Below are 26,493 nucleotides of genomic sequence, written 5' to 3' on the forward strand. Positions count from 1 at the left end.
TTGGCTACTGCATAGCACATCCTCAAGACTATCTCAGTGACCACTTTTAAACATCATTAAAACCTGTTTTGGAAAGGTACACAATTTGATCTATCCCCACAGACAACCAGTCCCCTAAGCCTAGGGTGTCAACAAGAAAATTCTATATAAATCACTGCTAGCCTTCAGCTAATTTACAAGCTAGAGCACCCAAACATATTAATGAAGCTGATTTTCATGTCAGATGGTTTCCAGAGAATTAACACAGTTCTCTCAGCATGTAAGAGGGCAGCAAAACCATGAAACCAATACAGCACTTAATTTTCTGCTTATTAATGCAAACACATGAAACAAATACCTAATTTCAGTTCAAACTCATTTCCCTTTTATTAAAGTCCAAGTTACCATTACATGGCTTGGTACTCAATAAAGGAAAACGTGTTCAAATAAGGTAATATGTTATCATCAGTATTTCCAGGTAACTGTTCACACTCAAGTAGCAATGTCAATAAATCCTTGGAGAAGCCCATCTGTAAGAGAAAACACAAAGAATTAGCCGGGAAAGAATAAAGAAAAGGTAGAAATCTTTTAAAAATAACCATTAGTGCTACAACCAGGGAAATCACTCTCTCTGTACCTCTTACTGCTCTTACTTAACCTTGCCTATTGTCAACCCACAAGGGACTAGCTTTGTGGCTTTTTTGTTGTTTATACACTGGTACTTCCTTCCTAATCAGAAAAGTGTTCAGTAGTTGCCATTTAACAAAAAAAAATTTTTTTGGGCCGGACACGGTGGCTCATGCCTGTAACGCTAGCACTTTGGGAAGCTGAGGCGAATGGATTGCCTGAGCATAAAAGTTCGAGACCACCCTGGGCAACATGGTGAAACCCCGTCTCCACTAAAATACAAAAAATTAGCCCAGTGTGGTGGCCCATGCCTGCAGTCCCAGCTACTTGGGAGGCTAAGGCATGAGAATCTCTTCAACCGGGAGGAGGAGGCTGGAGTGGGCCGAGATCACTTCATTGTACTCCAGCATGGATGACAGAGCAAGACTCTGTCTCCAAACAAACAAAAAAAGAAAAAGAAAAAGAAAAAAAGTTAGCATAGCTAGAATATATCCTACATAAAAAAGATCTTCTGGACCCCTTGGAATAATACTTGATAAAATGAAAACTAAAACAATCTTTTAGGAGTCCATTATAGAATATGAACCACAGGGCTGGGCGCGGTGGCTCACGCCTGTAATCCCAGCACTTTGGGAGGCCGAGGCGGGTAGATCACGAAGTCAGGAGATTGAGACCATCCTGGCTAACACGGTGAAACCCCGTCTCTACTAAAAATACAAAAAATTAGCTGGGCATGGTGGCAGGTGCCTGTAGTCCCAGCTACTCGGGAGGCTGAGGCAGAAGAACGGTGTGAACCTGGAAAACGGAGCTTGCAGTGAGCCGAGATCACACCACCTGCACTCCAGCCTGGGCGACAGAGCCAGACTCCGTCTCAAAAAAAAAAAAAAAGGAAAAGAATATGAATCACAGGGCCAGACGCGGTGGCTCACACCTGTAATCCCAGCACTTTGGGAGGCTGAGGCGGGTGGATCACCTGAGGTCAGGAATTTGAGACCAACCTGGCCAACATGGCGAAACCTGGTCTCTACTAAAAATACAAAAATGAACCGGGCATGGTGGTGGGCACTTGTAATCCCAGCTACTAGGGAGGCTGAGGCATGAGAATTGTTTGAACCTGACAGGCAGAGGTTACAGTGAGCAGAGGTCGTGCCACTGTACTCCAGCCTGGGCGACAGAGCGAGACTCTGTCTCAAAACAACAACAAAAAACAAACAAACAAGAGCTTCAAAAGTATAACTAGGAAAATTTCCATTCTGAACAACTAGTTTTCTTTAGTACTCACAGAAGTCAAACCCATTGCATATATTATAAAGATGAGCTACTTCAGGGAGGCTGTGCTGGCGAGGGGGTGGACAAAGATAAAATGAAAAGACCATTGCTTTTGGCTCACACCTGAAACCCAAATAATTTGGAAGGCCAAGGTGGAAGGATCACTTGAGCCCAGGAGTTCAAGAACAGCCTGGGCAACATAGTGAGACCCTGTCTCTATAACAAAATTAAAAATAAATAAATTAAACAAAAACAAACAAAAAGACCACTCCATTAAAGCAAGCTTTAAAATGAGATCCCACCTGGGCGTGGTGGCTCATGCCTGTAATCCCAGCACTTTGGGAAGCTGAGGCGGATGGATCACCTGAAGTCAGGAGTTCAAGACCAGCCTGGCCAACATGGTGAAACCCCGTCTCTACTAAAAATACAAAAATTAGCCGGGCATGGTGGTGCATGCCTGTAATCTCAGCTACTTAGGAGGCTGAGGTACAAGAATCGGCTTGAACCTGGGAGGCGGAGGTTCAGTGAGCCAAGATCATGCCATTGCACTCCAGCCTGGGTGACAGAGTGAGACTCCATCTCAAAAAAAAAAAAAAAATCTTAAAAGTAGATTATAAAGTTTTCAGCATTTTCTGTTCAGTTTCTCAACAGGAAGACTGAATATAAAAATTCCTTGAATTCTGAGTATTTTTCTTTGTATGTACGTATGTATTTAATTAACTAACAGAGACAGGGTTCTCACTATGTTGCTCAGGCCAGTCTCAAACTCCTGAACTCAAGCAATCTTTCCACCTTAGCCTCCCAAAGTGCTGGGCTTACAGGCATGAGCCATTGCTGCCAGCCAAGTTCTGAGTCTTTTTTTTTGAGACAGAGTCTTACTCTGTCACCCAGGCTGGAGTACAGTGACACAGTCTCGGCTCACTGCAACCTCTGCCTCCTGGGTTCAAGTGATTCTCCTGTCTCGGCCTCCCGACTAGCTGGGACTACAGGCACACCCAGCTAATTTTTGTATTTTTAGTAGAGACAAGGTTTCACCATGCTGGTCTTGAACTCCTGACCTTGTGATCCACCTGCCTCAGCCTCCCAAAATGCTGGGATTACAGGCGTTAGCCACTGTGCCCAGCCCAAATAGAAATACTTTAAACACACCAAAGCAAATGTGGCAACAATAAAAGTATCTGAAAATCTGGATATGTGTACACAGACTCACTATATTATCATCTATGCTACTGTTTATGCCTAGAAAATTGTATAAAGATTTTTCTTTAATTAAGGTGGCTTTTATTTGCCTTTATACCAGTAAGAAAATAATGATGTCAGGCGCGGTGGCTCAAGCCTCTAATCCTAGCACTTTGGGAGGCCAAGGCAGGCGGATCATGAGGTCAGGGGTTTGAGACCAGCCTGGCCGACAGGATGAAACCCCGTCTTTACTAAAAATACAAAAATTAGCCAGTTGTGGTGGCATGTGGCCTGTAGTCCCAGCTACTTGGGAGGCTGAGGCTTGAATCTGGGACGCAGAGGCTGCAGTGAGCCTAGATTGCACTACTGCACTCCAGCCTGGGCAACAGAATAAGACTCCATCTCAAAAAAAAAAAAAAAAAAAGACGAAAGAAAGAAAAGAAAGAAAATAATGATAACAACTAGAAATCATTTCAGTTCTTTAAATTTACCATTACTGGTATTCTCAAAATCTCTTCATGCTCACGGCCATTACCTCTAACAAGAACACTGAAAGGTCTTACTATAGCACACTGAAATGTCATCCACCCACACCTCTCTGGATTGTTTTCCTGCCTTCTTCAGTGGTTTGTCACTTACCCATGGGGTTTACAGTTTGTCAAGGCCCAGTTCCTCCGGAGTGGAGATTCCCAGTTCATTTAAAGTTGGTCTAAGTTCCTGGATGACATAGGGGTAGATTTCCTTATGAGGTCCTGCTTTGTCCTGATGGCAAAGAGAATATTCACATTTAACTCTCTCAAAAGCCATGTCTATTAATTCATGAAATGAACTTAAAAATGCCTTTAATTACTTATGCAGAGGCAAGTAGGACAGAATACAGGTGATCAGCTGGGCACGGTGGCTCACACCTGTAATCCCAGCACTTTGGGAGGCCGAGGCGGGCGGATCACTTGAGGTCAGGAGTTCGAGACCAGCCTGGACAACATGGTGAAACCCTGTCTCTACTAAAAATACAAAAATCAGCCAGGTGTAGTGGCACATGCCTGTAATCTCAGCTACTCGGGAGGCTGAGGCAGGAGAATCGGCTTGAACCCGGGAGGTGGAGGTTGCAGTGAGCCAAGATCACGCCACTGCACTCCAGCCTGGGTGACAGAACAAGATTCTATCTCAAAAACAAAACAAAACAAAACAAAACAAAACAGGCCATCTACTTTTAAGTTAACACATTTGTTCAGTAAATAGGGCAACTTGCTGGGTGCCGTGGCTCATGCCTGTAATTCCAGCACTTTGGGAGGCCAAGGCGGGCAGATCACAAGGTCAGGAGTTCCGAGACCATCCTGACCAACATGATGAAACCCTGTCTCTACTAAAAATACAAAAATTTGCTGGGTGTGGTGGCACGCCCCTGTAATCCCAGCTACTTGGGAATGCTTGAACCAGGGAAGCGGAGGTTGCAGTGAGCTGAGATCATGACACTACACTCCAGCCTAGGCGACAGAGGGAGACTCCGTCTCAAAAAAATAAATAAATAATTAAATAAAAATAAAGAGGGCAACTTATATATGTACTGTTCAAGGTAGGCTTTTGCAGTTACTGAATAACTGCAATTGGACTAAATCCAGAAAAAACATCTTAAAGTCTAGAATTACTGGAAAAGAAGGTAGTGATGACAGAATTTTGTGAAGGCAATTAGACATGCCCAGCAGGCAACACGAATAATTAAGTTAACACGGGAAAAGTTTTTTCATTTGCCTCCAATTTGAGACCCTAACTGAATTAACTACCAGTGCTGAATGGATTGATAGCCTACAGAACCCTTAATTATCTTACCCATTATAGATAAAGTAATGTCACACTTTTGCTGTTAACGGACCTTAAGTTTCTTTCTTACAGACCACAGTATCTTTTCATGGAGAGCTGTACTTTGAGAATACATATGTCCAGGGCTGGAGACTTTTCACTGTAATATATAGTTACACCTGTGCTGTCACAAGCTTCCTTACGAACGAATAAGAAGTCAAAAGAACTAAGAAAGTGCCGGCCGGGCGTGGTGGCTCATGCCTGTAATCCCAGCACTTTGGGAGGCTGAGGCGGGCGGATCAACTGAGGTCAGGAGTTTGAGATCAGCCTGACCAACATGGAGAAACCCCGTCTCTTAAAAATACAAAATTAGCCTGTAATCCCAGCTACTCAGGAGGCTGAGGCAGAAGGATCACTTGAACCCAAGAGACCTCGGAGGTTGCAGTGAGCTGAGATCACGCCATTGCACTCCAGCTTGGGCGACAGAGTGAGACTCCATCTCAAAAAAAAAATAAACTCAGAAATTATAACCAAATAAGAGGGAGGAAAATTAGTATATATCCTCCTATGTTTTCATATAATGTATATATTTTTTTTGAGATGGAGTTTCTCTCTCTTGTTGCCCAGGCTGGAGTGCAATGGTGCCATCTCGGCTCACTATAACCTCTGCCTCCCAGCTTCAAGCAATTCTCCTGCCTCAGCCTCTCGAGTAGCTGGGATTACAGGCACGCACCCCCATTCCGGCTAATTTTTTATTTTCAGTAGAGATGGGGTTTCTCCATGTTGGTCAGGCAGGTCTTGAACTCTTGACCTCAGGTGATCCACCTGCCTCAGTCTCCCAAAGTGCTGGGATTACAGGCGTGAGCCACTGCGCCCAGCTGACGCAAATATGTTTAAAAGTCAAACACATTTCTACAGTATCAATAGTTGTGTAGTATAACCGTTCTGGGAAGTTCCCTCTTAAGAATTCCTAACATTTCGTATGACAAATAGCAAGAAGATTAATACACTTTGTAGTTAAATCTTTATATATCCTTATTTCCTTGATAAATTCCTTTCTTTTTTTTTTTTTTAGAGACAGAGTTTCTCTCTTGTTGCCCAGGCTGGAGTGCAATGGTGCGATCTCAGCTCACTGCTACCTCCGCCTCCCGGGTTCAAGCAATTCTCCTGCCTGGGTCTCCCGAGTAGCTGGGATTACAGGCATGCGCCACCATGCCCAGCTAATCTTTTTTTTTTGAGACGGAGTCTTGCTCTGTCCCCCAGGCTGGAGTGCAGTGGCGCTATCTTGGCTCACTGCAAGCTCTGCCTCCTGGGTTCACGTCATTCTCCTGCCTCAGCCTCCCGAGTAGCTGGGACTACAGGTGCCTGCCACCGTGCCCAGCTAATTTTATTGTATTTTTAGTAGAGACAGGGTTTCACCATTTAGCCAGGATGGTCTCGATCTCTTGACCTCGTGATCTGCCTGCCTCGGCCTCCCAAAGTGCTGGGATTACAGGCGTGAGCCACCGCGCCCAGCCTAATTTTTATATTTTTAGTAGAGACAGGGTTTCACCATGTTGGCCAGGCTGGTCTCAAACTCCTAACATCGCGTGATCCACCCTCCTTGGCCTCCCAAAGTGCTGGGATTACAGGCATGAGCCATCACACACGGCCAAGATAAATTCTTAAAAAAAAAGAAAAAAAAAAAGAAAAAAAAAAACAGAGAGAAAAAAGATAAATTCTTAAATGGAATTGCTGAACAAAAGTGTATCATGTACAATTTGTAAGGCCTTGAATAAATGCTGCCAAAGTAGCCTCTAGAAAGATTTTAACTGCAATGTACATTCCTTCTAGTTATATAAGGACTCATTTTAGGCATTTTAACAAATTCAAAAATACACAATATGCTGATACCTCAGCAATAGCCCACTCATTTACAGAACAATTTTAGCATTATTATTTCACTGACCTTAACAGCCTCTAGGATACGAACTGTACTAGCAAAATCATTTAACCGTCTGCATGCCCGCAAAGCAGCATCAATGATTTTGGGCTCTGGAACCATATCATAGGTAACAAGTGTGTTTATCCCTGCAAAATTAAAAAGAAGGGCCATGTCAACCTCGAAGGGCCTCACTTAAACTATGAGTTATTTACATTTTTACTGAATCACTGATGTATGATCTTATCTGTCTGGGTCTCCATTCTCTTATCTATAAAATGAGAGAAATCTACCTTTAACAAATTCTAGATAATAAGATCACAGTGGATCTCCCTTAGTGAATCAGTGGAAAGAAAGAACTACGCAACAGCACGCAGATTGAAGGAAAAAATCCTGAGTTTTTTTTTTCCTTCTTTGAGAACAAGAGGGTCATTTTCAACTCCTAACTTTTTTTTTGGAGATGGAGTCTTGCTCTGTCACCCAGGCTGGAGTACAGTGGTGCCATCTCAGCTTACTGCAACCTCTGCCACCTGGGTTCAAGTGATTCTCCTGCCTCAGCCTACCAAGCAGCCGGGATTACAAGTGGGTGCCACCAAGCCTGGCTAATTTTAGTATTTTTAGTAGAGGCGGGGTTTCAGCATCTTGGCCCAGCTGGTCTTGAACTCCTGACCTCGTGATCCACCCGCCTCAGCCTCCCAAAGTGCTGGGATTACAGGTATGAGCCACCACATCCGGCCTTCCTATCTTTAACTCTTAGTACAATGAACACATTTTGGATGCTTTAAAAGAGATTCAAGGCTGGGCCCAGTGGCTCATGCCTGTAATCCCAGCACTTTGGGAGGCTAAGGTGGGTGGATCACCTGAGGTCAGGAATTCAAGACCAGCCTGGTCAACATGGAGAAACCCCGTCTCTATTAAAGATACAAAATTAGCCGGGTGTGGTGGCACATGCCTGTAATCCCAGCTACTCGCAAGGCTAACGCAGGAGAATCACTTGAACCCAGGTGGTGGAGGTTGCAGTGAGCTGAGATCGCGCCATTGCACTCCAGCCTGGGCAATAAGAGAGAAACTCCATCTCAAACAAAACAAAACAAACAAACAAAAAAACCAAAATAAAAGAGACTCAACTGGAAAACAGCCTAAAAACAGCCAGAGAAATGCATAAAGAGAGTTAATGAAGCCTAAATGAGGACATTAAGGAGATATTATAGAGAAACATTAGTACACAGACTCATAAACATTCAACCAGAAAATGATTGGGCATGATTACTTTCAGATCTGCACAAAATAACACATCATAAAATTTAAGATTCTCTTAATGGGAATACATAATTGTTCTTTTTATTACTTCTACTCCAGATTGTTCAGTAAGAATTCTACTGGTTGTAGCAAAAGGGAATCATTACATTTCTGCAGAGAAGTTTAAAGCACTTAGGTTTCTTGCTTTTATTACTTTAAAATATTTAAACAAAGGATACCAGTGAATACAATGCAGTCATTGAGACTGAATTTTTGGTTTGAGATAAATTACCCTACACCTAATTCTATTTATTCATGTTAAGTGTGCATCTGCAAATTTAGGAAAGACAAGTTCTAACTTACTTAGATACTTATTCAGGGCAAAACAATGCAAAAATAACAAAAAACCCAAACCATCACCCAAAGGGGAAGGGAACCAAATGACTGCTTTGTGTAAATTCTTTTTTATTTTTTGAGACAGAGTCTCGCTCTGTTGCCCAGGCCGGAGTGCAGTGGCGCGATCTCGACTCACTGCAAGCTCTGCCTCCCGGGTTCACGCCATTCTCCTGCCTCAGCCTCTCGAGTAGCTGGGACTACAGGCGCCCGCCACCAAGTCCAGCTAATTTTTTTGTATTTTTAGTAGAGACGGGGTTTCACCATGTTAGCCAGGATGGTCTTGATCTCCTGACCTCGTGATCCGCCCGCCTTGGCCTCCCAAAGTGCTGGGATTATAGGTGTGAGCCACCACGCCCGGCCTGTGTAAATTGTTTGAAATGTACAAAACTGTTACCTTTTGCTCATCTAGCCTTATTGCTATAGCAGTGGTTTTCAATTAAGGGTGACTTCATCCCTCAGGAGACACTGGGTAATGTCTAGAGACATTTTTGGTTGTCACATGGTACGAATGTGTGCATACTGGCTCCTAGCGGGTAGAGACCGAAGGTGATGCTAAACACCCTACAGCGTAAACGACAGTCCCCTACAACAAAGAATTATCTGGCCCAAAATGTCAATAGTGCCTGCCTTAAAATCCTGCTTTATAGGTAGCCATAAACTTTCCTAACTGCAAGTTGCATGAAGTAACCAGTTTAAACAATGCATGTTTTCGAAACAGTTGCTCTCAATAAAGGAGCAGAAGCAGTTCATATTTACACACCAAAATAGACAAATATGTTTATGTTCCAATTACCTTTACGCAATTCCCAGGCATCTATATCTGGCTTGTTGAAGTATGTTACCCAGCGAGCATCAAACTCCTCATCTGTCTCCTGTGACCCATGGGAATAGCAGCGAACTGACTGGATAGCTACAATGTGAAAGAACCATAACTTCAATGTACACAAATAGTACTTGATATATCTTGTTTAATGCATTAAATTTTGAGTTGACTATATATGTTGTGGCAGAAAAAATATTCAACAGGTCAAATGAAATACATCGTATACATTGATACAGAAAGATATATTTAAAATTAAGCAAATAAAATCAAGTAGAACAAAAAGTATTACATAGGCATGTTTATACTTTTCTCCCTAACGTATAATACTCGCTTGAAATTATTAACAGTGGTTCCCTCTGATTTTAAATTAACAGTGATTATCTGTGGGAGGTAAAAACTACTTTATATACTTTCATATTGTTTGAATTTTTACACATAACCAGAGTATTAATTCCTAAGTAAAAATGTCCCAGGTGGACATAGTGGGGCACACACCTGTAGTGCCAGCTACTCAGAGGCTGAGGCAGGAAGATTACCTGAGCCCAGGAATTCAAGGTTGTAGGGTGCTAACAATATGACAGAACCTGAAAAAACAGCCATTGCATTCCAGCCTGGGCAACACAGCGACACCCCACTTCTACAAACTAAGAATAGGCCAGGTGCAGTGGCTCACGCCTGTAATCCCAGCACTTTGGGAGGCCGAGGCGGGTGGATCACGAGGTCAGGAGATCAAGACCATCCTAGCTAACACGGTGAAACCCCGTCTCTACTAAAAATACAAAAAATTAGCCAGGTGTGGTGGTGGGCGGCTGTAGTCTCAGCTACTCGGGAGGCTGAAGCAGGAGAATGGCGTGAACCTGGACGGCGGAGGTTGCAGTGAGCTGAGATCACACCACTGCACTCCAGCCTGGGCGACAGAGCAAGACTCTGACTCAAAAAACAAACAAACAAAAAAACAAAAACTAAAAAACTAAGACTAGGCCAGGCGCAGTGGCTCACGCCTATAATCCCAGCACTTTGGGAGGCTGAGGCGGGCAGATCACAAGGTCAAGAGATCAAGACCATCCTGGCCAACATGGTGAAACCCCATCTCTACTAAAAGTGTAAAAATTAGCTGGGTGTGGTGGCGCGTGCCTGTAGTCCCAGCAACTCGGGAGGATGAAGCAGGGGAATTGCTTGAACCCAGGAGGCGGAGGTTGCAATGAGCCGAGATTGCGCCACTGCACTCCAGCCTGGCGACAGAGCGAGACTCCGCCTCAAAAAAAAAAAAAGACAATAAACAACCACCACCAAAAGAAACAAAAAAGCAACAAAAAAAAAACTAAGAGCAATACTAATGTCCATTCAAGTTCTTTTTTTTGAGACAGGCTCTCGCTCTGTTGTTGCCCAGGCTGGAGTGTAGTGGCGCGATCACAGCTCACTGCAGCCTCAAACTCTTTGGGCTCAAGCATTTCTTCCTCCCTTGCCTCCCAACGTGCTGGGATTACAGGTGTGAGCCACCAGCCCTGGCACCATTCAAGTTCTTAAACAAACTTATATACTTCATTGACACATTAAAAAAAAAATCTCGGGCCGGGCGCGGTGGCTCACGCCTGTAATCCCAGCACTTTGGGAGGCCGAGGCGGGCGGATCACAAGGTCAGGATATCGAAACCATCCTGGCTAACATGGTGAAACCCCGTCTATACTAAAAATACAGAAAATTAGCCGGGTGTGGTGGCGGGCGCCTGTGGTCCCAGCTACTCGGGAGGCTGAGGCAGGAGAATGGCGTGAACCCGGGAGGCGGAGCTTGCAGTGAGTGGAGATCACACCACTGTACTCCAGCCTGTGCAACAGAGCGAGAACCCGTCTCCAAAAAAAAAAAAAAAATTCTCATGTTATTATATTCCAAAATAAATTACACATCCTGACAAATTACACATACAAATTGCTTTATCAAACTACAGCCCCTTCTCAAAATATTCTGATAAATCCCCTAAGGGAACGTACACTCTAATCTACACCTAATGCAAAATAATACTGTTTTACAAGGAATATTTTGGGCTGGGTGCAGTGGCTCACACCTGTAATTCCAGCACTTTGGGAGGCTGAGACCAGTTGGTCACCTGAGTTCAGGAGTTTGTGACCAGCCTGATCAACATGGTGAAACTCCGTCTCTACTAAAAATACAAAAATTAGCTGGGCGTGATGACAGGCGCCTCTAATCTCAGCTACGCAGGAGACTGAGGCAGGAGAATCACTCGAGCCCAGGAGGCGGAGGTTCAGGTGAGCTGAGATCATGTCATTGTACTCCAGCCTGGGCGACACAGCAAGACTCTGTCTCAAAGAAAAAAAGAAATGATGTTTTAAAGGTAACATTGTCAAGAAAGCAGGATACACAACTATTTTCACGTGTTTTTTTTTGCCTTCAGCATTCTGAAGGCTAGTAGAGCCTCCCAATCAATACATAGAGTACTGTATGAAAAGCATTTCCATTTTTTTTTTTTTGAGATCGAGTCTCACTCTGTCACCCAGGCTGAAATGCAGTGGTAACAATCACAGCTCACTGAAACCTCTGCCTCCTGGATTCAAGCGATTCTCCTGCCTCAGCCTTCTGAGTAGCTGAGACTACAGGCGAGCGCCACCAAGCCTGGCTAATTTTTGTATTTTGAGTAGCGACGGGATTTCACCATGTTGCCCAGGCTGGTCTCGAACTCCTGACCTCCAGTGATCTGCCCACCTCAGCCTCCCAAAGTGCTGGGATTACAGACGCGAGCCACTGCACCCAGCCCCATTTTTTCTTTCTTCTTGTCAAATGGACACTGAATTGAGTTTGGAAATCTGAATTCCTTCTGAACAGCCTCTGGAACAGGTAGGGGGATAGGAGGAGGCAGAAAATTTTATCTTTGGGTATTGAATGCAGCACAGCCCAGCACTCAGATACCTCTAGGCTCTTCACTCTCTCTGTTTGACCCTGGAAAATTAACTTAAAGTTTCATTTTCCTTATCTGTAAAATGGGGACGCTACCCCCCTTAGCAGATTATGAAGATTAAATGTGAAAACAGGTAGGTTAACACTATGCACTGGTAAGTATTAAACAAATGGTAGCTATAAACTAACCCTTATCTAAAAATGTCTTAGTTGATTGTCTATTTATAGAAATCATAACAAAGAAATGAAATCTATCTCAAATCACATTTCCTACTACCTGTATTAGATAAGTGTGGTGTAAATTCTAGTTGTTTAAGGCTTAACATATTTTTATTTATTTACTTTTAGAGATGGGGGTCTTGATATATTGCCCAGGGTGGTCTTGAACTCCTAGCCTCAAGCAATCCTACCACTCCCAAAATACTAGAATTACAGGTGTGAGCCACCGCGCCCAGCCTTAACATATATATATATATATTTTTTTTAAACTTCACCCAGAAACCTCTCAACATTGTTGTTCTAAGAACACTCTGAAATTTAAACATTAGTAATATCCTATATATCTTTAATGCAGTAACTGGCAGGAGGAAGAGTAGGAAAAAAAACAAAGCAGAAAAGATCTTCCCAGAGACCTAAATTACCTACATAATCCAAGCCCAGAATGAAGTGGAACATGTACATAAATGGACTAGAAGTAAACACGTTTTAATTTCTTTTCTTTTTTTTTTTTTTGAGACAGTCTCACCCTGTCGCCCACGCTGGAGTGCAATGGCACGATTTCGCCTCACTGCAACCTCCACCTCCCGGGTTCAAGTGATTCTCCTGCCTTAGCCTCTCAAGTAGCTGGGATTACAGGCATGCGCCACCATGTCAGGCTAATTTTTTGTATCTTTAGTAGACACGAGGTTTCACCATGTTAGTCAGGCTGGTCTCAAACTCTTGACCTCATGATCTGCCTGCCTCGGCCTCCCAAAGTGCTGGGATAACAGGCATGAGCCACGGTGCCCAGCCTTAATTTCTACAACAAGAAAAAAATGGATCTCTATACCTAAATATATCTGGTAAGTACGAACATTTAATCAAAACTACATGGATATTTAATAAGTCTTACAAGACTAATATTTAAATTTAATATATCAGAAAACAAGGCCAGGTGTGGTGGCTCACACCTGTAATTCCAGCACTTTGGGAGGCTGAGGCAGGCAGATCACTTGAGGCCAGGAGTTCAAGACCAGCCTGGCCAACATGGTGAAACCCTGTCTCTACTAAAATACAAAAAATTAGCCAGGCGTGGTGGCACACCCCTGTAGTCCCAGCTACTTGGGATGCTGAAGGAGAATAGCTTGAACCCAGGGAGGTTGCAGTGAGCCAAGATCGTGCCACTGCACTCCAGCCTGGGCGACAGAGCAAGACTCCGTCTCAAAAAAAAAATAGGTATCTATCTATCTATCTATCTATCTATCTATATATGAAAACACAGATTAGAACAACTGTCTAACGCACGATTATCAAGAACTTAGGGCCAGATGCAGGGGCACTAGCCTGGGTGACAGAGTGAGACCCTGTCTCAAAAAAAAAAAAAAATTATAAGCTACCTCTTCAAAAACTAAAGCTAGCCTTAACTGAATACTGAAAGTGCAAGTATAAAATGATACAATCACTTTGGAAGACGGTTTAAGCAGTTTCTTATCAAGTTAAACACAAACCTACCATATAACACAGTAATTCCACTCCTAAGTATTTACCCAATAAAAGGCCTATGTACTCCTTCCCCAGAGGTAATTACCTATCCTATCCACAACAGTGCTTCATGATAAGCAATTCCTTTTGTTCACTGCTGGGCATGGATTTGACTACATGAGTGCTAGGCTTTGTTTCCTAACTGTGAATAAGATGACCAGCAACAGCAAATCCAAGTCAAGGAGATCACCACCTTCAAGGATTTGATCATATGTCTTCTGGAAGCCAAATTACAAACTGGTTGTATTCCAAAAAGTCTTTTATAAAACAGAACTAGAACTTTGAGAGGCCAAGGCAGGATCACTTGATGCCAGGACTGAGAGACCAGCTTGGGCAACAAAGACAGACCTCCACTCTCTACAAAAAACTTAAAAAATTAGCGGGGTTTGGTGGTCCCAGCTACTCAGGAGGCTGAGGCAGGAGGATCCCTTGAGCCCAGGGCAACAAGGCTGCAGTGAGCTATGACTGCGCCACTGCACTCTAGCCTAGGTGATAGAGCCATACTCTATATCAAACAAATTAAAATAAATAAAAATTTAAAAACCCATACATCCCTTTCTGAAGGGCTAAAACAGACTCTCCCCACGTGATTTAAATTTTTTTTTTTTTTTTGAGACGGAGTCTCGCTCTGTCGCCCAGGCGGGAGTGCAGTGGTGTAATCTCAGCTCACTGCAAGCTCCACCTCCCGGGTTCACGCCTTTCTCCTACCTCAGCCTCCCCAGCAGCTGGGACTACAGGCACTCGCCACCACGCCCGGCTAATTTTTTTGTATTTTTAGTAGAGACGGGGTTTCACCATGTTAGCCAGGATGGTCTCAATCTCCTGACCTTGTGATCCGCCCGCCTCAGCCTCCCAAAGTGCTGGGATTACAGGCGTGAGCCACCACACCCGGCCATGATTTACATTATATTGTTAAATCCAGTAATGGGTAGAGCAGGATCTATTCTATTAGCTATGGACACATCCCCCGCATGCTTAACTTTTTTTAGGTAAACTATACTAGCATTCTCTGCCCCACACACCCCACCCCACATAAGAACAGGATCTCCACCTAGTATTGAAGCTTGAAAGGCAAATTATTTTGAAAAACAATTACTCAGAGCTTTTATGTAACCTGAAAGTCCCAAAGTAAGAAAAAAGAAGCAGCTGTGAAAAATGAGGACATTTTTAGGGCTTCATCCTAAAAAGCTATTTCTAACACTGCTTTTTGGCATTCAGTTAAGCACTCCATTTAAAAACAAAAAAGGCTAACATATATAGAAAAATAAAAGGGCTCATTAATCCTTTGGGTTTAAATTTAGTTAAATAGCATAGTTTTCCATTTAATAAATAATCAACCCTGACAGGCCCAAAGAATGAACACTTTGGTGGTGGTAACTGTAGGAATGAGGGCACATTAACGAGTTATTGAGGCCAGGTGCAGTGGCTCTCGCTTGTAATCCCAGCACTTTGGGAGGCTGAGGTGGAAGGATGGCTTGAGCCCAGGAGGTTAAGGCTGCAGTGAGCTGTGCCAACTGCACTGCAGCCTGCATGACAGAGCGAGACCCTGTCTCAAAAACAAAAACAAAAACAAAACAAAACCAAAACAACAGAAGAAGAAAAATAAAAATTTGGCTGGGCATGGTGGCTCACACCTGTAATCCCAACACTTTGGAAGGTGGGAGGAGGGAGGCACTCCTGAGCCCAGGAGTCCCCAGACCAGCCTGTTTCTATGGAAAATAAAACTGGTGGCGCACCCTTGTGGTCCCAGCTACTTGGGAGGCGGAGGCAGGAGGATCAGTTGAGTCCCAGGTCAAGGCTGCAGTGAGCTGTGATGGTGCCACTGCACTCTAGCCTAGGCAGCACAGTGAGACTATCACCAAAAAAAAAAAAAAAAAAAAAAAAATTAAAAAAAAATTTTTTTTTGAGATGGCGTGATCTCGGCTCACTGCAACCTCTGCCTCCCGGGTTCAAGCAATTCTCATGCCTCAGCCTCCCAAGAAGCTGGGACCACATGTGCGCACCACCACACCCGGCTAATTTTTGTATTTTTAGTAGATACTGGGTTTCGCCATGTTCAGGCTGGTCTGGCACTCCTGACCTCAGGTAATCTACCCGCCACAACCTCCCAAAGTGCTGGGATTACAGGCATGAGCCACCGTGCCTGGCTGAAAAATGTAAATTGTACTGTTACTTTAGCAAAACACAAAATCTCAACAAACATCAGGATGGTCCAAACATAACTATAAGAAACAAAAATGGTTCCACCATTAAAAAGGAGTCAGTTTCGGCCAGGTGTGGTGTTTCATGTCTGTAATCCTAGCACTTTGGGAGGCTGAGGCAGACGGATCACCTGACCTCACGAGCTCGAGACCACCATGGCCAACATGGTGAAACTCCGTCTCTACTAAAAACACAAAAAGTAGCCGGGCCTGGTGGCAGGTGCCTGTAACCCCAGCTACTCCAGAGGCTGAGGTAGGAGAATCCCTTGAGCCAAGACCGTGCTATTGCACTCCAGCCTGGGCAACAAGAACGAAACTCTGTCTCAAAAAAACAAACAAACAAAAAACAAAACAAAACAAAACAAAACAAAAACAAAGAGTCAGTTTCCCAAGATGGACTTTGGTTTCCTTTTCTATAAAATAAAATGGCCTCCATGATCTCTAAAGTGAACTCTAGGTTGGCTGCAGTAGCTCATGCCTATAATTCCAAACTTTAGGAGGCTGAGGTGGGAGGATCACCTGAGCCCAGGAGTTCAAGCCCAGCCTGGGCAACATAGGGACACTCCGTCTCTAATTTAAAAATAAATAAACAAACAAAAATAAAGTACCCTCCAGCCTTATGGTTCTATGACAAATGATAAAAGTCTAAAATGAATGAAGCAAAACATATTCTTTAGGTTCTGAAGTGTTAAAACACTTAGTCAAGGCAACAACCTTATTAGTTTTGAGTTTCTGAGTTCTTTTTTTTTTTTTGAGATGGAGTCTTGCTCTGTCACCCGGGCTGGAGTGCAATGGCGCGATCTCGGCTCACTGCAACCTCCGCCTCTCAGGTTCAAGCGATTCTTGTGCTTCAGCCTCCCGAGTAGCTGGGATTACAGGTGCCCACCACCACACCCAGTTAAATTTTTTGTATTTTTAGTACAGACAGGGTTTCACCATGTTGGCCAGGCTGGTCTTGAACTCCTGACCTCAGGTGATCCGCCCGCCTCGGCCTCCCAAAGTGCTGGGATTACAGGCATGAGCCACCGCGCCCGGCTGAGTTCTTTTTTTAATTTTTAACTTCAGCATACCCTGAAACGAGTTTCTGAGTTCTTACGTTTAAATACGCATGCATAGTTGCCAGTGATGCAGGTTCAAAAATAAAATATAATATGCATGCATAGGAGCTAAATTTCAAAATGTAGCTTATATAATCATCACGGACCAACATCGAAGTGCAAGTACTGTAATTATTCTATGCTGGTGGACTCAAAACCTCCCAGCACACATATAAAGGGAAGGAAAACAGACAAATCAGCAGCACGTCTCATACTCCTATTACAAAGGCTTCTATTACAAAGGGGAAAAAACACGAAGCGTTCCTATGCTTGTAAAATCCAGTATTCCTGAGTCTGTGGCATTCAATTTTCAAAAGAGTGATATTTTTATCATAAGCCCTATCAAAACTCTGGCTATCTTCCGGAGATCAGGAAACAACCACACACTTCCATCTATTTTAAACGTGGAAGAATTAGAACGTGGCACAGCAGACCCTAAAAATGACAGAAAAGGCTGTGAAGGTGACACACTAATCGCTAACCGAGAAATGCCTGATTGAGAAGTATAATCGTGTGTCCCATACGGAAGCATATTGTGTCCTCGGACCCCGAGCGGCGTGCCCGGAGGCTCAATGTCACCTTCGCCGAGGCGCTGCAGGCCGGCGGCGGCCACTCACGGTCAGGTGGCCGCACGGTCGGCGCCGGGGCAGGGTCATGACCCGGGAACCGAAGGGGAGTGCTGCGTCCCCTCCTCGGCGCCCACAGCAGGTCCACATCTGACCTGTCCGCGGTGGCAGAGCCAGGAAGTTGCGCGGGGGGAGGCCCCGGGGGCGCGCTCTTAGGTCCTCCACTACTCGAGGCGGCGGGCAGGGCGGCCCTCGGTCACAGGGTTCAGTAACCAGGGTAGGGCAAGGGCTAGGCCGGGGAGAGCCCGCCCCGGAGTGGCGGCGGGGACCCAGGTCACCGCAAGGACACGAGGGCGCGGGCAGTGGCAAGCAGGGGCCTTACCCGCGGCGGGGCCGGGAGTCCGGGTGGAGTGCAGGAGGCCTCGAGGGCCGGCCCGGGTGGCTGCGGCCACAGCGCAGCGGCGGAGAGCGGCGCCCAGCATGACGGCGATGGCGGCGCGCAGGCTGAGGACAGAGAGAAGCCGGTGTAAACTCGCGGGTTGCTCCGGAGCGGGCGGGGGCCGGACAGGCTCACGGCGGGCGGAGCACGTAGGCCCGCCCACTGCGACTCTGGCGCGTGGGCGGGAGGGGCCACCGCGCGGCCGGCGGCGGGCGGGCTACGGCGGCGCGCTGAGGACAAACTGTTAGCCTCGCGTCCCGCCTTGTCTCTGGTCAGGTGACCTGCAGCTGCCATCCTGGAAGTAGGAATGGCGGCGAGGGAGGAGCAACCGACCGTGATCTTGTTCGAGTCACGCCCAGGAGGGCACTTAATCACCTCAAAATAGGAATGACAGCAATAACAACAAACTATAATAAAAATACCTACTTTGCGCCCGGGCGCCGTGGCTCACGCCTGTAATCCCAGCACTTTTGGGAGGCCGAGGCGGGCGGATCACTTTCGGTCGGGAGTTCAAGACCAGCCTGGGCAACATGGAGGAACCCCGTCTCTACTAAAAATACAAAATTAGCCAGGCGTGGTGGCGCAACGCATGCCCGCAATCCCAGCTACTCGGGAGGCTAAGGCAGGAGAATCGCTTGAACCCAGGAGACGGAGGTTGCGGTGAGCCGAGATGGTGCCATTGCACTCCAGCCTGGGCAACAAGAGCGAAACTCCGTCTCAAAAAACCAAACAGAACAAAAACCTACTTTGCTTAGCCCCGCCTTTTCATTGTGGCATAAAATAAAACAACGAATAGGGGAAAGAATGCCGCTGGACGCAGTTGCTCACGCCTGTAATCCTAGCACTTTGGGAGCCCAAGGCGGGCGGATCACCTGAGGTCGGGAGTTCGAGACCAGCCTGACCAACATGGAGAAACCCCCGTCTCTACTAAAAATGCAAAATTAGCCGGGCGTGGTGGCGCATGCCTGTAATCCCAGCTATTTGGGAGGCTGAGGCAGGAGAATTGCTGGAACCCAGGAGGCAGAGGTTGCAGTGAGTTGAGATGGCACCATTGCACTCCAGCCTGGGCAACAAGATAAAAACTCCATCTCAAAAAAAAAAAGGCCTATGCGTAAGGAACTTTATTAGTACATATTCTTATATGACAAACCAGCTTGCATAAAAAATGAGTTCAACTACTTCATTTCACTGATTAGGAAAGAGGCTCAGAAATTAGGTTGCTGCTGGCAGTCAAGGATCTTTTTGCCACATCCCCAGTTTTGAGGACTCTCACCTGAATGTTTCTTTCCCATCTCTTACAGGAGGGCTCCTGAATCCACGATGGCTCTGAAATAGGGTTGATCAAGTTCCAAGGTTGTTGCATCTGATCTCACTAGCTACATCCTAACTTTGAGCCCCTGGGCAGTCGACGACACCTCTCCCAGGCCTGAAGTATCTGGATGCTGCCCAGGTTAATGAGACATTCTGTTGTGTCTTGCTGTCTCCCATTCTCTATCCCTGGGCACACTGAGGAAAGAAAAGATGGCCGTTCATGTGCCACTTCCTCACTTCAGGCTGACTCTCCAGGGCCTCAGCATCTGCCCTTCTCTTTTTCCTCCCTAGCAGTGTGGCTTCAGTGGGTAGGAACCTGGCAGGGAAAAGGATTTTTAAAATGTTTTCAAAGCACCTGCCCTCACCGTTTCCCACCAACCTAGTGTTGGGGCTTAGAAAACAATACCACAAAGTGAAGGCCTACGAAGCAGTTTCTCTCTGACCTGCCCTCTTGTCTCTTGCCCCTTACTCTCCCTCCAGGCATGCCACAGAAACTAGAATCCCTCCTCCCCAAGAGGGGGTCTAGAAAGTAGAACCCCTTTGCTTCAAAGCCAGCCATAAAGCCTAAAAATATTGCTCTAACCTTTCTCTTTGCCATTCTGTGTAACAGCTGGCCCTAAAGAAATTAAGGCCGAGCACAGTGGTTCACGCCTGTAATCCTAGCATTTTGAGCCGCCAAGGCCAGGAATCACTTGAGGTCAGGAGTTTGAGACCAGTCTGGCCAACATGGTGAAACCCCATCTCTACTAAAATTACTAACATTAGCCAGAAATCGCTTGAACCCAGGAGGTGGAGGTTGTGGTGAGGTGAGATCACACCGCTGCACTCCAGCCTGGGTGACAGAGCTAGACTCCGTCTCCAAAACAAAAAAAAAAGGAGAAAAGGAAACGTGGCCAGGTATTGTGGCTCATGCCTGTAATCCCAGCACTTTGGGAGGCTGAGGCGGGAAGATCACCTGAGGTCAGGAGTTCGAGACCATCCTGGGCAACATAGTGAAACCCCGTCTCTACGAAAAATACAAAAATTAGCTGGGTGTGGTGGCGCACGCTACTCTGGAGGCTGAGGCAGGAGAATCACTTGGACCCGTGAGGTGGAGGTTGCAGTGAGCCGAGATCGCACAACTGTACTCCAGCCTGGGTGACAGAGCGCGACTCCGTCTGAAAAAAAGAAAAAAAGAAGTTAAGGCTGGGCGTGGTGGCTCACGCCTATAATCCCAGCACTTTGGGAGGCCGAGGTGGGGGGATCACCTGAGGTCTGGAGTTTGAGACCAGCTTGACCAACGTGGAGAAACCCCGTCTCTACTGAAAATACAAAATTAGCCGGGCATGGTGGTGCATGCCTGTAATCCCAGCTACTCAGGAAGCTGAAGCAGTAGAATTGCTCGAACCTGGGAGGTGGAGGTTGCAGTGAGCGGAGATCTTCCCACTGCACTCCAACTTGGGCAACAAGAGCGAAACTCTGTCTCCAAAAAAAAAAAGAAAGAAAAGAAATTAAGACACTCGTTCCAGTAGTAGGGAGGACAGGGAGGAAGAAATGCTACAAAAGAGAGGCCAGAAGGATTTGAACGGACAGGCTTTGCTGGGTTTTCCCACTCAATCCATTTCCATTAGCTTGGACCCTTTTTGTCCAGTCACAATTCTACATATGTTTTATTGAACCTAAGCATAAAGGACGATTTTCCTTGTACCTATCGGTCTTCAATCTGAAGCCTCCCATGTCACCTAAAACTATGATCAAGTAAACTTGTTATGGTTTTTTCTTTTTAACCTGTCTTTTGTTATGGGAGTGTCAGCCATGACCCTTATGATGGTGAGGAAAAGGATCACCCCTTTCTGCCCCTACGCTGGCCAAAGGGCAACGGGGAAACTTTTGACCTCTCTGCAGTTCAATTAGTGTTCATCAAATCTCCAAGTGCTGGAAGCTTAAGATGAGGTCAGGGTAAGAAAGTGAGAAAAGTAAGAAAAGCAAGTAAGAAAGCGCTGGGGTATATTGCTTGAATCCCAGCTGGTCTCCCTGCTGTCAGAATCCCTCCACTTTGCCTACAGTCACTTACATTGGCTGCTGAAGTGTTTTTTTTTCTTTTTAAAATACAATTATGACTATAATTTACAATGTACCACCACATGCCACAAACTATTATCCCATTTATGCCTCATAACAACCTTGTGAGATGTTTTTATCCCTAATTTATTTTTAAAATTTATTTTATTTTATTATTATTATTTTTTGAGGTGGAGTCTTGCTCTGTCGCTCAGGCTGGAGTACAGTGGTGTGATCTTGGCCTACTGCAACCTCTGCCTGCCAGGTTCAAGTGATTCTCCTGTGTCAGCCTCCTGAGTAGCTGGGACTACAGGTGCTCGCCACCATGCCCGTCTAATTTTTGTATTTTTAGTAGAGACGATGTTTCGCCATGTTGGCCAGGCTGGTCTTGAACTCCTGACCTCAGGTGATCCTCTCACCTTGGCCTCCCAAAATGTTGGGATTACAAGCGTGAGCCACTACGCCCGGCCTAGCCCTAATTTACTGATAAAGGAATAGACTTAAAGGATACTTGCCAAAAATCATTCAACTAACAAATAGTGGTACTTAGGTTTTAGTCCCCACTTGTCTGACTCCAGAAATTGTTCTTTCCCCACCACTGCTGAAGGTAGGTTTTGCTTATCTTTCAGCCAGTTCTGAATTCTCTGCTACCTTGAGAGCAGTCCACAGCCCTAATTGCCTGCATTCATTTTTTGTTGCTGCCTAACAATTTATCACAAATTAAGCAGCTTAAAACAATACTCATTATTACCCCTCAGTTTCTGTAGGTCAGAAGTCCGGGTATAGCATAACTGAATTCTCTACTGGTTATCACAAGACTGAAATCAAGATCACGGCCAGGTTTGAGGTCTCATCTAGAGCTCAGAGGCCTCTTCCAAGGTCACTCAGGTTGTTGGCAGAATTGATTTCATTGCAGTGGTGGGACAAGGTCCTCATTTCTTCTCAGTAGCTGTCAGCCAAGGACACTCTCAACTCCTAGAGAGTGCCCTGATGTCCTCTCCACATGGCTCCCTCCATAGGCCCTTCTTACAATCCTGGAGCTTATTTATTCCAAGCAGCAGGAAAGTGTCTCTCTGACCTCATCTCAAGGTGGGCGGATCACTTGAGGTGAGGAGTTCGAGACCAACCTGGCCAACATGGTGAAACCCCGTCTCTACTAAAAATGCAAAAATTACTAGGGCGTGGTGGTGGGCACCTGTAATCTCAGCTACTTGGGAGGCTGAGGCAGGAGAATCGCTTGAACCCGGGAGGCAGAGGTTGCAGTGAGCCAAGATCTCACCATTGTACTCCAGCCAGGGGGACAGAAGAAGACTCAGTCAAAAGAAAAAAAAAAAAGGGACCTCACCTGATTAGGTCAAGCCCACCAGGGTAACTTTTTGATTCACTCAAAGTAGACTGACTAGTAAACTAGTCTTGGGAATGATATCCAAAGAAATTCACAGATTCTGCCTCCTACTCAAGAGGAGGAGATTGTACAAGGGCATGTACACAGGGGGCATGAATCCTGGGGCTATCTTTGAATTCAGCCTACCATATCACTAAGGCAGGGGGGCCCTTGCTTCTTTCCTAGTTGGTCCCCAGATGTGTCCACAGGTTGAAGCCCATCCCATTGCTTCTGGAGGGTACCCCTTCCCTGATGGGCTCAGAGCAGACATCCTGGTTCTTACTCAAGGTCTTCAGGGTCTTTTGTCTCTTCCTGCCATTTCCTACCTTGAAATCCTTTGCTGTCCCTCTGGAGAAGCCACACCTGGACTTTTGCTTCTTCTTTTTTAAAAACACAACAGCTGGACTTCTGATGGCTCAGAAATGTCATCGTCACCAGTGGATCAGCCTATCAGCTTTCTGCTACAGCTCAGGGCCTTCATTCTGGAAAAGCTGTGATGAGGCATTCCCTCTGATGTGTGTGGGGGACGGAATGACATTACTGAGGAGTTTGTGAGGATAAAGACACTGTTCCACCATGTGAATTTCTAGTAATGGTTAAGTTCACGTGCAAGAAAAGCTCTTATTTTTTTGTTTTTTGTTCTCTTCCTTTTTCTTTTTTTTTTTTTTTGAGATAGGGTCATGCTCTGTCACCCAGGCTACAGTGCAGTGACAGAATTATGGCTCACTGCAGCTTTGACCTCCTAGGCTAAAGCAATCTTCCCCCCTCAGCCTCCCAAGTAGCTGGGACTACAGGTACATACTACCATTCCCGGCTAATTTTTTTAAACATTTTTGTTGAGATAGGGTCTTGTTATGTTGCCCAGACTGGTCTCAAACTCCTAGCTTCAAGCAATCCTCCTGCCTCGGTCCCTCAAATTGCTGGGATTATGGGCATGAGCCACCGCACCAGGCTAGAAAAGCTCTTATTTTCTCTGGTGGGAATTAAGCATGTGCTCAGGAGAGGGGGAAAAAAATGAAAGAATCCTACCATTTTAAGAGTGAAAGTGGGGGCCGGGCACGGTGGCTCAAGCCTGTAATCCCAGCACTTCGGGAGGCCGAGGCGGGCAGATCATGAGGTCAGGAGATCGAGACCATCCTGGCTAACACGGTGAAACCTCATCTCTACTAAAAATACAAAAAATTAGCCGGGTGTGGTGGCGGGCGCCTGTGGTCTCAGCTACTCGGGAGGCTGAGGCAGGAGAATGGCGTGAACCCAGGAGGCGGAGCTTGCAGTGAGCCGAGATAGCGCCACTGCACTCCAGCCTGGGCGATAGAGTGAGACTCCGTCTCAAAAAAAAAAAAAAGACTGAAAGTGGCCCCCGAGGCCATTAGTCTACTGAGTCTACATGGTTTCCATTTCCTCAGGCCCCTACTTGAGGAGCATCTCCAGTGAACGGGATCTCAATACTAGACTGCTTCGAAAACGGAGCCTAATGAAAAAAGGCACCCAAGAGAATGACACCCCTACCGCTGTTAAACTATAGTTCTGCCTTATGCCCTTGGGCAAATTATTCCAATTCCCTGAACCACTGTTTCCTTGTCTAAAAAATGGGAATAGCCGGGCGTGGCAGCTCACGCCTGTAATCCCAGCACTTTGGGAGGCCGAGGTGGGAGGATCACCTGAGGTTGGGAGTTCAAGACCAGCCTAACCAACATGGAGAACCCTGTCTCTACTAAAAATACAAAATCTGCCTCATGGGTTCAAGCGATTCTCCTGCCTCAGCCTCCCAAGTAGTGCCAGCATGCCTGTAATCCCAGCTACTGGGGAGGCTGAGGCAGGAGAATCGCTTGAACCTGAGAGGTGGAGGCTGTGGTGAGCCAAGATTGCATCATTGCACTCCAGCCTGGGCAACAACAACAACAAAAAATTAGCCAGGCATGGTGGCATGCGCCTTTAGTCCCAGCTACTTGGGAGGCTGAGACAGGAGAATCGCTTGAACCTGGGAGGCAGAAGTTGCAGTGAGCCGAGATCACGCCACTGCACTTCAGCGTGGGCGACAGAGCAAGATTCCATCTCCAAAAAAACAAAAAACAAAACAAATAAAAAATGGGATAATAATGGAACCTACCTAATAGGTTAATAGATTGTTGGGATGATTACCTCAGAAAATGCACATAAAACACTAGTTCCTGGCTGGTACACAGTAACAGCTCAATAAATACTTACTGTTGCTCTCTAAAAGAACATTTTCTTATTGTAAAATTGTAGCGGGGCAGGGCAAGTTGTGAGATGGGGATGTTTTAGTCTGTTTTGTGTTGCTGTAACAGGATACCTGAGACTGGGTAATTTATTTATTTATTTTACTGAGACAGGCTCACCCAGGCTGGAGTGCAGTGGTGTGATCTTGGCTCACTACAGCCTTGACCTCCTGTGCTTGAGCAATCCTCCCATCTCAGCCTCCTGAGTAGCTAGGACCACAGGCATGTGCCACCTCACCCAGCTAATTTTTGTACAGGTAATTTATAATGAGCAGAAATTTATTGGCTTATATTTCTGGAGGCTGAGAAGTCCAATATCAAAGTGCTGGCATCTTGTGAGGGCCTTCTTGCTGCATCATCCCATGGCAGAAGGCATCACATGGTGGAAGGGCAAAGAGAATGCAAGAGGGGTGAACCCACTCCCTTGATGAACAAATCATTTTTTTTTTTCCCCAGGCTGGAGTGCAATGACTCGACCTTGGCTCACCACAACCCCTGCCTCCTGGGTTCAAGCAATTCTCCTGCCTCAGCCTCCCAAGTAGCTGGGATAACAGGCATCTGCCACCATGACCAGCTAATTTTGTATTTGTAGTAGACACAGTGTTTCTCTATGTTGGCCAGGCTCGTCTCAAACTCCCGACCTCAGGTGATCCGCCCACCTTGGCCTCCCAAAGTGCTGGGATTACAGGCATGGGCCACCGCGCCTGGCCAAGAACTCATTCTTGCAATAATGGCACTGGTCCATTCATGAGGGTAGAGCCCTCATGACCTAAAAACCTCTTAAGGGTTCCACCTCCCAACACCAACACAATGACAATTAAATTTCGAGATTAGTTTGATTTTTGTTTCTTTGTCTTGTTTTTTTTAGAGACAGGGTCTCACTCTGTTGCCCAGGCTGGAGTGTAGTGACATGACCATAGGTCACTGCAGCTTCGGACTCCTGGGCTTAAGTGATCCTCCCGCCTCAGCCTCCTAAGTAGCTGGGACTACAGGTGAACACTACTACACCTGGAAAATTTTTTGGACAGGGTCTCACTATGTTGCCTAGGCCAAGCTTGGACTTCTGGGCTCAAGCAATCCTCCCACCTCAGTCTCCCAAAGTGCTGGGATTATGGACCACATCCAGCCCAGTTGTTTCTTGTGAGTGGCTTTTAAATGGACATCTTTTTTCCCTGTTTTCACATGGTCTTTCCTCTGTGTGAACATGTCTGTGTCCTATATCCTAATGCCTTTTTTTTTCTTGAGATGGAGTCTTACTCTGTCGCCCAAGCTGGAGTGCAGTGGCACGATCTCAGCTCACTGCAAGCTCCGCCTCCTGGGTTCACGCCATTC

The 26,493-nt window shown here is 45.8% G+C and overlaps 1 protein-coding gene across 1 annotated transcript; it reads right to left on the reverse strand.

Annotated features, from left to right (window-relative positions):
* Window positions 1-341: 341 nt before the first annotated feature.
* On the reverse strand, window positions 342-18,935 carry LOC129014341 (cytochrome c oxidase subunit 5A, mitochondrial-like). Its single transcript, XM_054451652.2, has 6 exons — window positions 18,613-18,935; window positions 18,130-18,251; window positions 9,204-9,320; window positions 6,803-6,924; window positions 3,694-3,816; window positions 342-509 (listed from the first exon to the last, which is right to left on the reverse strand). Exons 2-5 carry the CDS (start codon window positions 18,227-18,229, stop codon window positions 3,703-3,705), a joined length of 453 nt encoding a protein of 150 aa, XP_054307627.1. The 5' UTR covers window positions 18,230-18,251; window positions 18,613-18,935; the 3' UTR covers window positions 342-509; window positions 3,694-3,702.
* Between the last annotated feature and the right edge of the window lie 7,558 nt (window positions 18,936-26,493).

Source organism: Pongo pygmaeus, chromosome 16, assembly GCF_028885625.2.
Source record: "Pongo pygmaeus isolate AG05252 chromosome 16, NHGRI_mPonPyg2-v2.0_pri, whole genome shotgun sequence".
In the NCBI taxonomy this organism is placed as follows: Eukaryota; Metazoa; Chordata; class Mammalia; order Primates; family Hominidae; genus Pongo; species Pongo pygmaeus.

What these genes read in the sequence shown, in the direction of transcription:
- LOC129014341 (XM_054451652.2), bottom strand. Translation starts at nt 18,229, where the DNA reads ATGCTGGGCGCCGCTCTCCGCCGCTGCGCTGTGGCCGCAGCCACCCGG. An exon ending in GACTCCCGGCCCCGCCGCGG is followed by an intron (nt 9,321 to 18,129) that starts GTAAGGCCCCTG and finishes TTCACATTGTAG; the next exon opens with CTATCCAGTCAGTTCGCTGC. An exon ending in GTATCCTAGAGGCTGTTAAG is followed by an intron (nt 3,817 to 6,802) that starts GTCAGTGAAATA and finishes CTTTGCCATCAG; the next exon opens with GACAAAGCAGGACCTCATAA.